The sequence below is a fragment of the Chlorocebus sabaeus genome, chromosome 9 (assembly GCF_047675955.1).
Source record: "Chlorocebus sabaeus isolate Y175 chromosome 9, mChlSab1.0.hap1, whole genome shotgun sequence".
Classification (NCBI taxonomy): Eukaryota; Metazoa; Chordata; class Mammalia; order Primates; family Cercopithecidae; genus Chlorocebus; species Chlorocebus sabaeus.
Window position 1 is genome coordinate 113,669,525 of NC_132912.1, and position 16,979 is coordinate 113,686,503.

Below are 16,979 nucleotides of genomic sequence, written 5' to 3' on the forward strand. Positions count from 1 at the left end.
GTTTCAACTGCAAGATAAGCTTACAATGGCATCAACTTGAGATGGCTGGTGCATTAAAGATATAATTCATATAAAGCCATCAGACCAAACCCTGCATGAAAGCTCAATGAATGTCAGCAATTCTTACCATACTGTACCATTATAATGTTGGCATAAGATTACATTTTCAGAAAAAATAAGCTTATTAACATGTATTAGTTATAGAGGCCTGTTACTAAAAAAGCATGATGAAAACCCTATGGGTAAGCAAAAATATTTTAGAATTCTCCACCTCTTCTCTCAATACCTATACTCTTAAGAGTTACATTAAAGGCAGATGTTTAAATGTCAAGACATTTACCTTAGCTTCTTTTCTTTAGTTAGCTTAGTGGCTCTTAAATTTTAGTTTGCTTAAGAATAACAACAGCAACACAGTGTTTAGTATAAGTCATGCATGTATTTCAACTAAGTAGATATTTTAAGGAATTTTCTGCAGTAATTTTGAAAATAACTTTTATCACCATAACGGGTGATTTTATAATCGAATTACCCATGTGCCCATCCACTTCCCACTGCATCTCCCAACTGCAGCGGGAGGTGAACGGGCACATGGGTAAAATTATATATTGGGTACACATATATATGATGAAATTTAACAGATTAAAACGAGGTTTAAGAAAAGTTATCTTGTCTAACATCATATAGTTGACAAGTGAAGAAATGGGATTTGAACTCGGCTCTGCCTTACTCAAAGGCAAAGTCTCTTTTCAGTTTTCTCTATGCTGCATCTGTAGGACTGACAGGGAGGTCCCCTGCAGGTTTAGTATGGTGCTTCACTGAAGGAATATCAACATTTAAGAAGACGGTGGAGAGATAATCATAGACTATGGTGTGCAGAAGCCAACAAAGGCTGAAGTAACATACAATCTTAAATTTCTACTGAAATGGGAAATTTTGAAGACACTAATAACCCTTACAAAGGACGGTGAAAATAAAATATGAGGCAAACAGTAAATCTTAGGAATGAGGTAGATGAAAAAGTAAGTGCAGCATATTGACTAAAGCACATTTCTTCCTCCTTAGTTTAGGGGAGCTGTGCTACAGTCAGACCAATATATGGCTCTAACCAACATGTAGCTTTTCTTTTTTTTTTGTCTTCTTTATTTGAGGATTTAGCATTCCAGTTGTCATGTTTGATGCTTTCTGAAATAAATCTCTTAGGAAAAAAACCTGGTTTTTGACTCCAGATTTTGTTTATAGCATTATATATTATTTAAACACTATGTCACTGAAACTTTCAAATCCCAAGCTTAATTAGAAATATACAACACTTTAAAAGCTTACAAATTTTGCATTTTTAAATTATCTTCATCATATCACAAATTATATGACAGCTTATATCACAGCTCATATGAGAAGATACTGATCCTGGGTTGAATAGCTGAAGAGGGCAATTAGCTTTACACTGCACCTATCTTCATCTAGCCATCTGGAAAATGTAAGCTGCGGCCACACAGGGGACAGACAGAGAAGGAGACTAAATTACTAAAATCCAAACTCCAATTCCTGATTACTCACAACGTGTACATATGGATCAGAAACATCAAAATGAAAACATATTGTGGATGCCAAAGTCAAGTCTTGGTTTCTAAAAATGTTCAGGATGGGATTTGGATGTTTTTAAAACTGTCCTCCCCACACTAAGTCTCCTTAATCTAGTATTTGATCTTTGCTGGGAGCCCCAAGGAGCCATTCCATGGGTCTATGTGTTTATCCTCCATAATATATGCATACTACTTCTCACTTGTCACTACATCTTCATTGTAATTCCTTTCTCCCTGTATTAATGTATCTAAACTTATCAGCTTATGCTTATTGTACAAGACCCCAGTTATAAAGTTAGAAATAGAATGCTTGAGTATATCCTAGGATTCCATGTGTTTTAAATACTGTGACAGTAAAATCCAATGTGTGACTTAAATAAAACAGAAGCTTATACTAGAGTCTGTCATTTTTTTCTAATCAATTTATTTCACCTTTATATTTTAAATGAAGTACAGGGTTGCTCTCTGATGCTAACTAGTTGTACTCTATTTCACATTTATACTTTAAATGGGGTACATGGTTGTACTCTGGTCATAGCTGCTAACTAGCTGTGTGACCTTGAATACATTTCTTAGCTAACCAGAGGTTTCATTTTCTCATACAAAACATGTTTATTATCTGTCCTGGGTTATAAGGTTCAAGTGATAAGTGGATGTAAAAGTCCTTAGAAATACAGTATGACATTTATTATTCCAGGACTAATTTTCATATTGCTATAATAAAGGGCTTGTTCTAGATTACCATACGGTATCTTCTGTCTCTAAAAATCTTTGAATCTTCATAAATATCATGGTATAAGACAGCATGATCTATTTAGAGGTGCTTTTCTTTAAAAACCTGTTTCACTTACTTACTTTTGAAGCACTATGTGCTGCCAAATTGTGTTCTTAAATGTTTTAAAAAGTATGATAATAAAGCAACCCTATTTCATAATAGAACTCAAAGTTGGGAAAATATGAACAAACTTTCAAAAGGGCAGCAAAGGTTAAAACCTTTAAAATTGTAATCAAGGGAACAGAGGCTTGTTGTATAAAATAATCTATCTTGAATTTTTGATGGAGATGACAGTGACTTGTTGCCTAACCTACAGAAGTAAATGCAGTTGACATATGGCAGAAAGAAAAAATTTCTAAAGCATTTTGAGATTCTCAACAAAAGCACCACTTATGTTTTCATGTTAAGAAACATACATGTCATAAACTGGTAACCCTGGATGCTATCCACTTAAATATTTTGTTGGTTTACAGGTATTTAAAAAGTATTTGAGCCGATGTTTAAAAATCAGGAAATTTCACAAAAAATCCAAATTTTAGCTCCACTTGACAAATCTGGCAACATCAAGCCCACATTTCAATATGGCAAAATTTGGCTAGCTGGGAAGTGATGCTTCACTTAGGTAAGCACATGCTCTGGAATTCTCCAGTCCTTCCTACTGCCTATTGTTTCCTCTTACTACTTGCCCATCCATTGTACTCATTTGACTTTGCAACTACAGTAAAACAGAGCCACTGTGAACATATGCCAAGCTAATTTTATTAATAGGCATTGAAATACAAAAATACAATCTCTGGGAACTGAAGTAGTAGTCAGGAGCAATCATGGCCATGGACTGTAAAGGATACTTTATGTAAAGAATATTTTTCTTCTGTGAATATTTATTAAGTTGGGTTCCTTAAAGTAAATCCAACCTACCTACTGTGGGGGTTCTGAGTAGGGGGTGGTGACAATGGTAGAATAACAAAATTTTTATCTTTTGTCTTATCCAAGACTTGTGGTTAACTGATAGGTGAATTTTCAAAAACATACTAGATTTCTGAATGTAAATATAAGAAAAAGGTGAAAAGGGGAGCCTAGAAAGAATGCATTTTTCAGCAAACATAAAGTAGTAATACTCACTCAAGCAACTGCCCACATGCTAGCAGAATGCTTAATTTGGATTGATAATGTTTATCTGGAGATGCCAAGTAACATCATATGTCATATATCGGAGACTACAGTAGATTCTACTGTTTTGCTATCTGGCATCTGCTGGTAGAAAAATGTTCCAACATGTTCGATTTAGCTAATTAATTCAAGCTCATGTGAATAAAATGTGTGGTGTCTAGCTTCTGAAATGTGCCTAGGCCTAAGAACGGGAATTCTTCTTGGGTGAACTTGGGGATGATGCCACTGGCTCTGGGAAAATCCAGTAGCAGACACTACTATTAAGTTAGTAATGATACATCCTACTCATATAAAATGTCTTTTTCTAATAACCCTTCCTATTTCAAAATTCAATACTAGACAGTGGTCCTAAAAATGTTAGCTATTAACCTTTTAAAAAAGTATTTGCTCACACCTGAGATATTTAGTTAGCTATTTCAACAGTGTGCAAGGAAAGAGAAAAGTTGTTTGATACTCTACAGAGTGCTTCTCAAAGCCCAGTTCCCAAATCATCTGCATCAAAACTCCCTGTACAATTATTAAAAATACAGATTTTTCTGGAGCTCTCCAGAAATCAGAATTGCTGAATCAGAATACTTTTTCTTTCTTTTTTTTTTAAGACAGGATCTCACTCTGTTGCTCAGGTTAGAGTGCAGTCATGTGATCATGGCTCACCACAGCCTTGACCTTCTGGGCTCAAGTGATCCTCCAGCCTCAGCCTCCCAAGTAGCTGTGACTACAGGCACATGCCACCCTGCCCGGCTAATATTTTGTATTTTTTGAGACAGGGTGGTCTCAAACTCCTGGGCTCAAGTGATCTGCCCACCTGAGCTTCCCAAATTGTTAGGATTACAGGCATGATCCATGGCAGCTGGACCCTAACTTTTAATCAAGTCCCCCACATTAAACTTAAGAGAACTACTGCATAGATTCATTCCTTCACTCACTAAATAGTCAATGTCAATATGTGTCCAAATTCAATACGTCCCCTAACTGGACTGCTTTAGAAGTTATTAACTACCATACACCGACTGCATTCCATGTGCTATATAAACTGAGGTAAAGCACTTTATATATATTTGAATTAATTCTGTACAACAATCCCTAACGGTTTTAAGGCTCTTTTTTTAAAATTTTACTTATTTTTTTTTTTTTCGAGACAGAGTCTTGCTCTGTTGCCCAGGCTGGAGTGCAGTGCCGTGATCTTGGCTCGCTGCAACCTCTGCCTCCCAGGCTCAAGCGTTTCTGATGCCTCAGCCTCTTGAGTAGCTGGGACTACAGGTGTGTGAGACCAAACCCGGCCAATTTCTGCATTTTTGGTAGAGACAGGGTTTTGCCATGTTGGCCAGGCTGGTCTCAAACTCCAGACTTCAAGTGATACACTTGCCTCAGCATCCCAAAGTGCTGGGATTATAGGTGTGAGCCACACCTGGCAAGGCACCGTTTAATAGATAATAGAGTGAGTAGACTGTCTAAGGTCATCCAGTTATTGAATAGTCTTATTCCTGAAACCCAGGTCTGATGCTAAAACCTGTGATCTTAATTGGTATATTATTTTGCCTCACTTAAATCTGGAGTATTCCCACAAAAGCAAATTCCCTTCTACACAAAGGAAGCAACTAACGGAATGCATTACGTAATTTTCAATATGATGGCTAAAAACACTCTATACCAATCTAAGAGATTCTGTCCTCCCAGAGCATTTTGTTCCGCTCCCTTATGTGCAGTTTTTTCCTTTCACTTATCTTTCATGATCAAATATAAGTCTAGGCTAGGAGGAGTATATGAGGTTGGCAGTCTTGAGAATTTTCCTTTTGTGATTATGAAGTAAATTCCACAAACACTTATCTATCCATTAGACAGAGGATGTATCTAATGTACTAAGTGTTAAGTATAATCTTGATTTTGTAATTTTTAATAGGCTCTGCTTAATGCTACCAAAAAGCTATCACAAAAACACCAGGACCAATTAAGACTTGCATGAGAATTTCAGTGAGAAAAATAACAATGCCTAAATTGGAATGTGACCAGATGGCCAACAGTTGCCTTGGTATTTGCTTTGATAACATCAAGATTCATCTGTATTTGAATAGCAGGGCCCACACATCTTTCAACAATGTCTGCAGGGTGCCAGGAGTTGAAACTCATAAACTATGCTGACATCAGTACACTTTACTGCAGAAATACATTGCATCAGCTCCAAGAATAGGCAAAGTAGCGGCAACACTTTATTAAAGGTAGTCAGTCTATGTTGCCAACCCAAGTCACTAACACATACTCTATACACACATGATTAAATGCTACCCTCCTCTTTGCAGGACACCAGAGAGGGGTAAGCATGCTGAGAAGTGAGATGGATTTAACCAGCAAATCATGGAAAAGGTGCGTATACTTGGCGTTTGAGAAGGCTTAGTCATGACTGGAAAAGTATGAACACTGTGACATATCCTTGCAAAAAAAAAATGTTCAACTTAAGCCTCTAGACTAATTTCTGGTTTACAAGAAGAAAAAAGGGGGGCCCATTTCCAAAAAGACTCCTGGCTTGAACTCTTCAAAATGCCAATGTCACAGGGGGAAAAAGATGGGGGAACTCCACTACATTAAAGCTGAAGAAAAATTTTGACTGGATCCTGATTTCTTTTTTTTGCAAGATTGGGAAGGAGAAGGTATAAAAGATATTCCTGGGTAAATTAGGAAAATTAGCACTTGGGCTAGATTTTAAACATTACAAAACAGCTGTAATAATGATATTGTGTTTTGCTAGAGAACTTCAAAATTCTCAGGAAATTCATGCTCAAAGTCTTAAGGGTGTCTGCCTAACAATAAGTGTCTGCAACTTTTTACGACAATGAAAAAATGAGGAGGAATGAAAAAAATATGGCAAAATGTTAACTGCTGCATCTAGATGATGGGTATATGAATATTCATTAAATTATTTAATTCTTTCAGCTTTTAAATATATGAACACTTTCATAATAAAACATTGGGGAAAAACAATCATGTCAGAAAGACTTCACAGGGAAAACGTAAAAAAAGGCTGAGTAGCAGGCGCTCAGCTGAATTTCTGATAAATTGAAGGTCTCTAAAACTTGGCTGGAAGTGTCTTGGGCATCCAAGAGACACCCGAGATATTCAAACTTTCAGTAAGTATTTACCAAAATAATATCATGTGCAGGGTGAAAATGACAGGAAGACGAATCTGATACAAACCATTCTATTTAGGTGCAGACGTGGTAGTGAAGTTAAAAACATAAGCGGCTATTATATATATAACATACTGATTGTCAAAAAGACGTGCAAAAAATGCTAAACTCAGAGGAATTACTTTCTGCTGGGGAGAATCTGGAAACACATCTCCACGAATAACAGAATCAGACAGAATCACAAAAGGTGAGTGCTACAACAGATTTCAGTAATTAACCGCCAAGAAACAAGAGTAGTTCATTTTGGCTTGCGTGTAAGTACCAGGGAAGTAGAAATTAAGTCGAGAAGGTAGGTTTTGTTGACTGGATGGATATTAACAATTTTCAATTTTACCTGAAAGTTCTCGTCTTTTTGCTGCAGCTTTAAGCATCCAACCCGGTATTACCAAGATGACTGAGAGTTCTTGACTCAAGCATACAGAAGAAACTACAAGATAATGTATGATAACTTTGTAAAGGGCCATATTAAAGCAATACAGTATTTTCAAAAACATTCAACACGTTAAGAATCTGTAAACCTGCAGGATTAGGATAGTATATCCCACCACAAGAACCGCAGTCAAAGCTTACAAAGACTCAAAGGACAGACGCGGAAAGGGGGGAAAACTCAGAATGAGAAGGCAGGTGGCAGGGGAAAAAGATAGAGGTCTTGCCCTGATTGTAGGGGCTCATCTTTTTCTTTTATAGCTGAAGGTGGAAAATGATTTTCTCAAGTTCCCGAATTCTCTTCCCTCTAAAGGCCAGAGAGTGAAAGTACTTAATAGGAACTTGCGGAGGCGTGGTCAGGAGCTCCATTTTGCCGGAGTTAGGAGCTCCGCCCGAAGTCCGCGCCCATTCCCCGCTGGGGCCCTCCTAGCCAGGCTGGCTCTGGCTGGGCTAGGGCGGCCTGTAGCGCTGCCTCACCCCACAGGGAGCCTCAGCGGGGCGGAGGGAGGGCGGGCCGCCGCTAGGCCAGCCCGGAAAGAAAAGCAGCTTCTAACGGAAGGGGCCCTGAGCCCCGCTCTCCATTCAGCGCTCCGTCCCACAGGGACCGTCCGGCCCGGGTCCAGCCCACTGGTTGGGGCCCAGGGACTCACCTCACTTTACAACTGAGGTCAAGAATGGGCATTCCCTAGGGCACGGGCGGCGAGGCTATTTACCCCTTTCCGCCATGACCCTATTCGGAAGTGCCAAATGCAACTTCCGGGCAGGAGAGGGATTTTCGGAGCCCTAAACTATAGTCCATCTACGTATGTGACCAGATGTCTCAGTAAAATAAGGGCCGGGAAACTGGACGTGTAGTCCAGAGTATGAATTAACTTGTCTAACATGGGATGTCTGGTCACCCATGGTACCTCTTTGGGCTTACTTACAGATGCATCCCTTCCCAGACGGCTCAGCTGTTGCCCCGGGTAACGGTGAGACTGGCGAAGGAAAAAAATCTACGTCACCCTGGAAACAGGAAGCCAGGAAACTCCTCTTGCCATTATCAGTTATGGCTGCCTTAGCTTCAACAGTAACTTCCGATCGGAGAGTTGTCACTCTACCCTGCGGGAGGCTTACTCTGTAGCCCGGCTAGCCAGCGGCGCCCAGTGGGCGGGAGACGGCGTAGAGGAACTGAGGAAAGGAAAAGGGCGGAGAGAGAGAAGCAGGCGCCACTGCCCTTCTCTGATTGGGCAGCTTCGCTTGTCCCGGCTCCGCCCATTTTTCTTGCCTAGCGAGTGACGGGCCCACGCCGGAGGGGTGGGGCGGGGAGGCTGGAGCGAGAGTAGTGGAGGGGCGGGTGGGGCGGGGCGAGTGGGGGAGGGGCGGGCGGGGGGCGGCGGTTGGGCAGCGTCGCTTCTTAGGAGGAGGAGGAGGAAGAGGAGGAAGCAGGGCGAGCGAGGAGGATGGCGGAGTCGGGGCTCCTGACGGTAACCCGGGGCCGATGAGGCGGAGGGTGTCTGTTGGTCGGTTCTTCCTGCCTGCCTTCCTGTCCGTCGGGCAGTCGGGCTGGCTGTCGGTAGGGGGAGGCCCCGCGCGCCCTGACAGGCGCGAGCCGGCAACGCCGGGGCGAGGCCCGAGGGGCCGGGGCCCTGGGAGGCGCCGCCGCCGCCGCCGCTTTCCTGGGTGCTGTCTCCGGGAGTGCGGGGCCCTCGGAGCCTGCTCGCGTGGGAGCCCGCAGCTCGGCGCGGAGAGGAAGGCGGTCGGGTCTGACAGCGGCCGGGGCCGGGCCTGCGGCGGCGGCGGGCGGCCAGGACAGCGCCTGGGCGAGGGCGAGCCGGCGCGAGGGCGCGGGCCGGGGGCGCCCGGCGGACAGTCTCGCTCTTCTCGGTTCCCGGGGGCCCCGGGCCCAGTCCGCAGGGCGCCCAAGTCGTGTAAATCGTTGGCGAGGGCCAGGGCGCAGCGGCGGTCATACAGGGTGGGGTCTCTTCGTGCCCCCTCCCTAGAGCCCACCTTGCTCTCCCGTTCTCCTCTCCCTGAAAACCCTTTGAGTGAAGAGTGCTGGATCGGCTCTGGGTGTGTTGCCTGGCGAAGCGAGTTGTAGCCCTTCGAGACCGCCTCATAGAACATGCCGGATGGCAACCTCTCCCCGTGATAGCACAGCTTTTAGGGAGAGAGGAAAAGTAGTCTCACTCTCCCCCGACTCCCCCAGGCTCGTAACACAAGAGGCTTCGGGGCAAGACGATTTTTTTCCCCAGCCCCTCAATATCCATTGTTTTTGTACCATCCCCCTCCCCCCATGCCTAGGTGGAAGAGTAATGACTCCAAAGCATTAATTTGCCTTTCTTTCTCTTTATTTCTTTTCTTTCTTTTTCCTCTTTCTTTGTTTTTCTCTTCTTCCCTCCTTTCTTTCAGCAGGCAGTTTGTGTTATTGTGGAATTATGGATTTACAAACAGGTGGAATAAATACCGATTCGGGAGCTAGAAAGAAGATGCTTTGTGTGTGTGTTTAAGCCCTTATAGTTGGCTGTTTGATTTTCTTGTCTGTTGCTTTGTATCGTAATGGGGGTGATGAGAATAAAAGAGGAAGCTCTGTTTTGCAACCTACCCAAAGAAATATTTTCGAAGTCTCTGGGGATGCTGAAGCAAAATTAGGTTGCAGATGTGGACTGTATAGTATTTGCCTCCAGCGTGATAACTACCAGCAGTGTCTAGGCTTACACCTGTGTCATTTCGTATACTTTTCGTCGATACTGAGTGCGTCTAGTTTTTAGTCAAGAGGGACTACTATATCAAAAGCTTTTTGTTATGTTTTTCAGAATCCTAAGGTACACTTGTGTAACCAAGTGTTTTTTGTAACTAAATGCAGCAAAAACTGAAAACTAGTTTTAATTTTAAAGACCTCAGTTTATTAGTGTACTTACTAATCTTTACTCTCATCCTCCATGCCATGGGCTGTAGAACTGTTACTGTGTACTTGAAGAGACTTAGCTATGTCATCCAATTTGTAACATTCAGTAAGGTTATGTTTATAATTTGAATTTATCAAGTGTTGATGTTTTGCTATGTGACAGTGAAAAGAATTTTAGGAATAAAGCATGCAAATGACCATTCTCCTCATATGGAACTTAAATTGAGTATGATAAACCTTTTATCTATTTGGACATAAAGTATACTGTAAACTTTTTATGTAATTATAAATACCCATTTGAAAAATAGACAAAAATAAAGACAAAACTAAATAAAAGCTTTGTCTAAGGTTTGTAACTTTCAAATGGCTGAAATTTAATATAAAGCCAACATATAAAACAATATTGAAATCCCAGTTTCAAATTATGGACATGTCTTTAAGGGTACGGCATTTTCCCAAGGTGCTTGTTCAGTTTTATTTTTAGTTTTTAATTTTTATGGGTACATAGTAGGTGTTTATGGGTTATATGAGATATTTTGATACAGGCATACAATGCATAATCACATTAGAGTAAATGAGGTATCCCATCATCTCAAGCATCTACCCTTTGTGATGCAAATATCCAATTATACTCTTAGTTATTTTAAAATGTACAATTAAATGTATTGAGCATGGTCACCCTGTTGTGCTATCAAATACTAGATCGTATTCTTTGTGTTTTTTGTGTCCGGTAACCATCCCCACATTCCCCCTTCAGTTTTTGAAGAAACAGCTACATTAAAAGTTGACATTTCTGATTACTCATTATTAATATAATTTTTAAGTTTAAAAATTTTCTCATAAATTATTATGGATTAAAGAGTGATATTAAAATATACATTAGTAGTTTGCAGCTAGATCTTTCTTTTAGTTTTTAAACTACCGTATTCAGAAAGTTCATCAGAGCTGTTTTTCTGGTAGTTGTAGCAAGTAAAGGTCATGCATCAACTTGTGAACTACAAGCCAGTTGGAAATTTGAAACATTTCATGTTTAAATAGAAACATGAAAATTACAAATTCCTATGTCACACTGGCTGGAATTAGGCTTTTAAAATGATACTGTTTTTTTCTGTGACTTGGGTCAGGGAAGAAGGACTTTTCTCTCTCCACATCAGAGAGACATAAACTGGAATTGTATGTGGAATATTTCCAAAGATGGTTTCCGAATAGTGGTTGGTATAGTTATTGCTTTGACTTACCTGTATGAATTATGGAGGATGAGTGAATAAAGTTGAAATTCTTTATTATACAGGTGGATAAATTATAGTCATATTTGCCTTAAAAATACTCATTTTCAATATTTGTTGTATAATTTACTATTTCTGGAAGACTGTTCTTTAAACCGTTCAGATATTTTGATTTTTTTGTAAAAATATTTAAATACAAAAATCTGTGTTTTGACTAAAAGATATAAACTCTATATGTAGATATAAGGATACATATTTTTGGAGGCTGAAGATTAAGTGAAATATATCTTTAGAATTTGGTTTACTGTATCATTCATGTATCTTTCATGTTTGGAAAAGCGTAAGATTTATGCTTATAACAAAATAAGATTTAAAAAAACCCCAAACAATAACAACAAAACAAGTTAACTCACAAATCCTTCAGTGAGTTCTGAGATTTGTAGCTTAGACTTGGGAGAATTCTGCTACTTGTTTATAAAATATCAATTGATAGAGGAAATTTAAATATAAATTGGATATTTTGACATTTCTTAAGATTAGTAGGGATTGGTATTTTGCTCTAGATGAATAGATGGAAACTGTAATTTAGAAGTAGAATTATACATTAAGTACTTTTATGTGATACTTAAATGAGTACTTCAAATAGTAAGTGAGTTGGAATTTTTGCTTGTTGGTAGACCTTTATTTCATGCTTTATAGGTTATGCATTAGACATATAAGTTGGCTGAATCTTAGACTAATTTATGGACATATATCATCATCTGCTATCCTTGTAATCCCCTATTTTAACTGCTTGGCCTTCTGAATTTTGTTTCATTTACTTGTTACACTGCATCAAAGTCATGCCCTGTAGATCTTTTTTGAAATATTTTCTCTTAATATAGTAAATTTTTATGTTTTCTGACTGTCTAAACTGACTTTTAAAATCTGAATAATTTCTAAATTACAGATGACCTGTGGTATGCTTGGACTTCATATATTATAGAGTGTTTTTAAAAGTGTTTGTTATTGCAGGTTGAAACATACATACATAAGTCTGAGAAACTTTTATGTTCTAAAATATGTAATTGAATTATTTTAATATAAATCAGTGTTCATTCTGGTTTTGTTTGGTATTTTCCCCCGGGTCTCAACTTTTTAACACAGCATCTTTAATTCAGCAAAGCAAAGTTTATACACACAAAAGGATATTCTAATTACCAAAGTTTATACACACAAAGCAAAGTTTATACACACAAAAGGATCCTTAAGCTTTTGAGATGATGGTAGCATATGTGCTTCTTGAGAAAGCATGCAGTTCCCATTATCAAGACTTAAAAGAACACTAATTCATTTTCACACTGTATATCTCATTCCAACTTCTCTAAAGGTCAGAACTGCAAAAAGTAGTACATGCTCTAAAAGCTAAGGATTCATTTATAAGAGTGAACATACTGCCTGTAGCTAAAACATTACAGGAGACCTTTAAAAAGGGTATAATTGGTCCCTGTGTGAAATGAACCTGAAATATTTTTATAAATTATTTCTGCATGACTATCTTTTGTTTATAGCACTAGGAAGACTTCTAATGTTTAAATACTTTATTTGCCCTCAATTATTATTTAAAATTCCTATAATTTTAAGTAATTTTACAGCTGACAAAGATAAATCTTCTTTTCTTTTAGTTTTTCTAATGTCTTGGAGGTAAAGTGGAAATCGCCTGTTCTGACACATAATTTCTATAACTTGGAGTTAATTTGATCAGTTAAATTTGTTTTTTTCAGTTTCCAGTTTTGTGTTGTATAACACTTCTTCCTGCTTTCAGTACTTTCTCAGTCTTGCAAATAGTCTTTAACTTTTCAATTTTGTTCTATAAATATTTCTCAGTAACTACAGTTTCACATTCACCAATGTCATGGAACGTCTGCTGAATGCCATGTGTGTCCCAGGCTCTCTGGATACAGAGATAAATATGTTTCCTTCTTTCAGTAAGTTCAGAGTTTGTTGCATGAACTGGGCAAGTCAATAGTTAATTGTTAAACAATGTGACACACGCTTTTAACAGCAGTATACACTGGCAAACTCAGATGAGTTAAGACTCAGACTGCACATATAACTGGCAATGCCTGCTGGAGGACAGGACTGGAACAAACACTTGAGGAATAAGTAGGATAGAGGAGGGTAGTAAAAGCACAAAGGTTAGATATGTTTAGGTCCATTTGGACAATTAGAGAAGAATAACAGTTTGGATTCTAATAATAATATTGGTTATACGGTAATATTAGGTTATATGGTAATATAAGCTTCGGTTAAAGCTTATATTATTGTTAATAATAATATTTCTTATGTTCCTAATTTTATTTGGGCTTTGAACTGCAGATCTGTATTAATGTTGACCATACTATTAAAGCTTTACCTTCAACACCTGTGAAAAGAAGGGAAACATTTTCACTTATTTTTCATTAATATTTTAATTAAATACAAGGAGAATATATCAGTGTAACGTGGGTAATAATTCCCAGATTTAGAACTTGGATAATGATAATGTTTCAAAATCATACTTAAGGCTGGGCGTGGTGGCTCACACCTGTAATCCCTGCACTTTGAGAGGCTGAGACAGGTGGATCGCTTGAGGTCAGGAGTTTGAGACCAGCCTGGCCAACATAACGAAACCCTGTCTCTACTAAAAATACAAAAAATTAGCTGGGCGTGGTGGCAGGCACCTGTAATCCCAGCTATTCCAGAGGCTGAGGCAGGAGAATCTCTTGAACCCTGGAGATGGAGGTTGCAGTGAGCCAAGAATGTGCTACTGTACTCCAGCCTAGGTGACAGAGTGAGACTCTGTCTCAAAAAAATTAAAAAAAATCATACTTAAGTATCTTTTCTCAGCGTTTATGTTTCATGTTAAGAGTAACATTTATTAACTTTCTTAGAATTCTTGGTAAAGTTTTTTTTTTGTATAATCATTTAAAATTTACTCTTTTTTGAGTATACGTTAAAAAATACTTTCCATACTTACCTGACAGTGCCTCTCTTTAGGTAAGTCAGACTGTATGGTCAACAGTTATATCCTAGAAGCAGACTTTGTAATTGTCTTGTATGATTTAAAAGTTTTCTGAACTTGAGAATTGAGTAATTTTTCATGCAGTATTTTTTGGGTTTTTTTTGTTTTTGAGACAGGGTCTCTTTTTCATGCAGTATTTTTTTGTTGTTTTTGTGGGGTTTTTTTTTGTTTTGTTTTCAAGACAGGGTCTCGCTCTGTCATCCAGACTAGAGTGCAGTGGCACAATCATGGGGCTCATTGCAGCCCTGACCTCCTTGGGCTCAAGTGATCCTCCCACTTTAACCTCTCGTGTAACGAGGACTACAGGTGTGTGCCACCATGCCTGGATAATTTTTCTATTTTTTGTGGAGACTAGGTTTTGCTGTGTTGCCCAGGCTGGTCTCAAACTCCTGAGTTCAAACAGTCCACCTGCCTTGCCCTCCCAAAGTGCTGGAATTACAAATGTAAGCCACCACGCCTGACCTTTCATGCAATATAATTTAATACTTCTTCCAGGGCATAGTGAGGCCTAATTTTGATGTCCCAAACTCCATTCCCTGCAAAGTGCCATAGTTTTCTATGTTGAAACACTCATTTGCATTTCTTGATCCTTGTAATTATTTTTATTATAGAAATTTGAGAAATTTCTTTTTAAAATACTCATATTTTAGCAATTGCCTTAAACATGTTGTTATACCTCATTTATCTTGAGATTACTTACTAGGAAACTAAAACTATCTGGTGTCATCTGCTTGGTTACTACCTCATGAACTCTTCATGTGGCTAAACTCTAATCACCCTTCAGGCTTCAATTTTGTATCCCATCCTTTGGGAGACCCTCCTTTGATCCCTAGTTAGGTTCTTCTGTTTTAAGGTGTCCTAGTGCTTGTACTTCCTTTTTTATAACACTGTTTTTGTAATGATATATTTGATGTCTGTCTTTACTGCTAGACTGTAAGCCTCAAGATGAGCATTGAGTATGTCTGTCTTACTTACTGTTCTACCAGTATACAATGTCTAGACTTTGTAGGCTCCAAGTGGAAAAATAAGTTTTAGATGAATAGTCTACAGCTCCAAAACAAACTGAACAGGCCCAAAGGAAGGACAAAGAGATGTCATAATGTTCTTGTTTTTAAACACACATTTTCTGTTCTTAGAGTCCGTCAAGCCTTAATTCAGGCATTTTTATTCTTACATAGTGTACAGTTTTTAAAAGTTTGGTAACCAAATGTAAAAAGGACTGAAATTACTCCTAGAGGCATAACAGAGTTGAAAATAAGAGCAGAAGAAAAACACTCAAAAAGCAAATGCAAGACATTTTGTAAAAACAGCAGTTTATAGCAACTTAATGTTATGACAGATATACATAGAATATTTCAAGACACTATTTGTTTTATACGTAAAATAGTATAAAAATAATCTAGGATCATGAAGAAGAGATTATTGGATATTAGTAAATTTTGTTAATGATAACATAAGATCATGTATTTTGGAAAAATTCCATTCAAAATGATACAATTTAAAACTTACTGTGTTAAGCTTTTCTTACTGGAAAGGCTTGCTTAATGAGGTAAAACATACTAGGTAACAGTATTTATTGAACAAAATTAAGTTGAAACAAATTATCTGAAAGTACTGAATCAGTGCAGTATAATATACTACCTTATTATTTGTAGAGGTAGATGTTATACTTATTATGTGTTTATTTATTTACTTTGCTATGAAATAGGTAAAATTCAGTAGCAACCTGTTTTTCTTGATCCACTTCTAATGAAAACATAACCTGTTGCATTGATAAGACAAAATTGCTAAGTATTTCTTCCACTTTTATTCTGTTAAAGAAAATAAGCTTAATTCCTTGGCATTTCCTGGTTACCTGGACTGGGAAAATTAGGTTGAAAGTCATAGTTCTTTGCTAAAAGTATGTGGTGTCTGACAGATTGGGTGACCTGAAATAGATTATATTTAATTCAGTTTGGGTTTGTATATATCTGGGAGATATATATATATATATATATATAGTGAATTCAAAATTTCACCAGAGCTTTATATCTGGTTCAAATAAATTGTTTTATTTAAATATTGCGACTCTTGAATTCTGTGACTATAAGGGTAGGTGGGAGAGCTAGTTATTTTGCTCCTAAAAGAAATACTGGTTTATCTACCTTGTGCTAATTGCAACTCTAAACTCATAGAAATGGGATGCTTATATACTAGGCGGCTTAAAATAGTAAGGTTTTATGATTTAATCTTGAAGACATTTATTTCTGTACTTTGGAAGTAGTGATTTGAAATTCTTAATACTAGAAAATGGCCTAGTTTCAGAACACCCACTAAGCAACTGTGGGAACTCAGTATGCTAAATGGCTGGTAGTGCTGCAGTATTTTTTAAAATTTCCCCACCTCCTGTTATGTAATAGCTTATAGTAGTACAACAGAATATGAGTATTTGGGACAAGAACAAAGCATATTGAAACCTCAAAATGATGTGAGATTGTGTCAGGCTTTGTGTTGGGCACCAAGCACCTTAAGATAGTCAGATATAATGATGGTTAGTGAATGTTTCAATAAATCAGGTGGTAATGTTTTAGGTTGCAAATAAGGTTTATGAAAATAATTATTTGGAGGCTTGAGAAAAATGACTTTTAAAATGGAGTCACTATTTTTAAAACACAACACTCTTTTATTAGGAAAAGTTTGATAACTCT

At 38.1% G+C, this 16,979-nt stretch overlaps 2 protein-coding genes across 7 annotated transcripts in view; one reads left to right on the top strand and one right to left on the bottom strand.

Annotated features, from left to right (window-relative positions):
- BBIP1 (BBSome interacting protein 1) overlaps positions 1 to 8,308 on the bottom strand; it is a 20,643-nt gene extending 12,335 nt beyond the window's left edge. Inside the window, exons 1-2 of one of the 3 annotated variants that reach the window (XM_007964084.3) lie at positions 7,787 to 8,308; positions 7,045 to 7,137 (exon numbers count right to left, since the gene is read on the bottom strand). In XM_007964084.3, coding sequence (XP_007962275.1) covers positions 7,045 to 7,081 — 37 coding nt within the window. In that variant the 5' untranslated portion in view covers positions 7,082 to 7,137; positions 7,787 to 8,308. Of the gene's footprint in view, positions 1 to 7,044; positions 7,138 to 7,467; positions 7,487 to 7,786 lie in introns of those variants that run through there. The other 2 variants (XM_007964083.3, XM_007964085.3) reach the window with 2 other exon arrangements.
- SHOC2 (SHOC2 leucine rich repeat scaffold protein) overlaps positions 1 to 16,979 on the top strand; it is a 109,553-nt gene that overhangs the window by 9,447 nt on the left and 83,127 nt on the right. The window contains exons 2-5 of one of the 4 annotated variants that reach the window (XM_073019326.1): positions 2,832 to 2,980; positions 5,826 to 5,889; positions 6,457 to 6,650; positions 6,730 to 6,897. The gene's annotated coding sequence lies outside the window, so the exon portion shown is untranslated. Of the gene's footprint in view, positions 1 to 2,831; positions 2,981 to 5,825; positions 6,651 to 6,729; positions 6,898 to 8,498; positions 8,603 to 16,979 lie in introns of those variants that run through there. The other 3 variants (XM_073019328.1, XM_073019327.1, XM_007964090.3) reach the window with 3 other exon arrangements.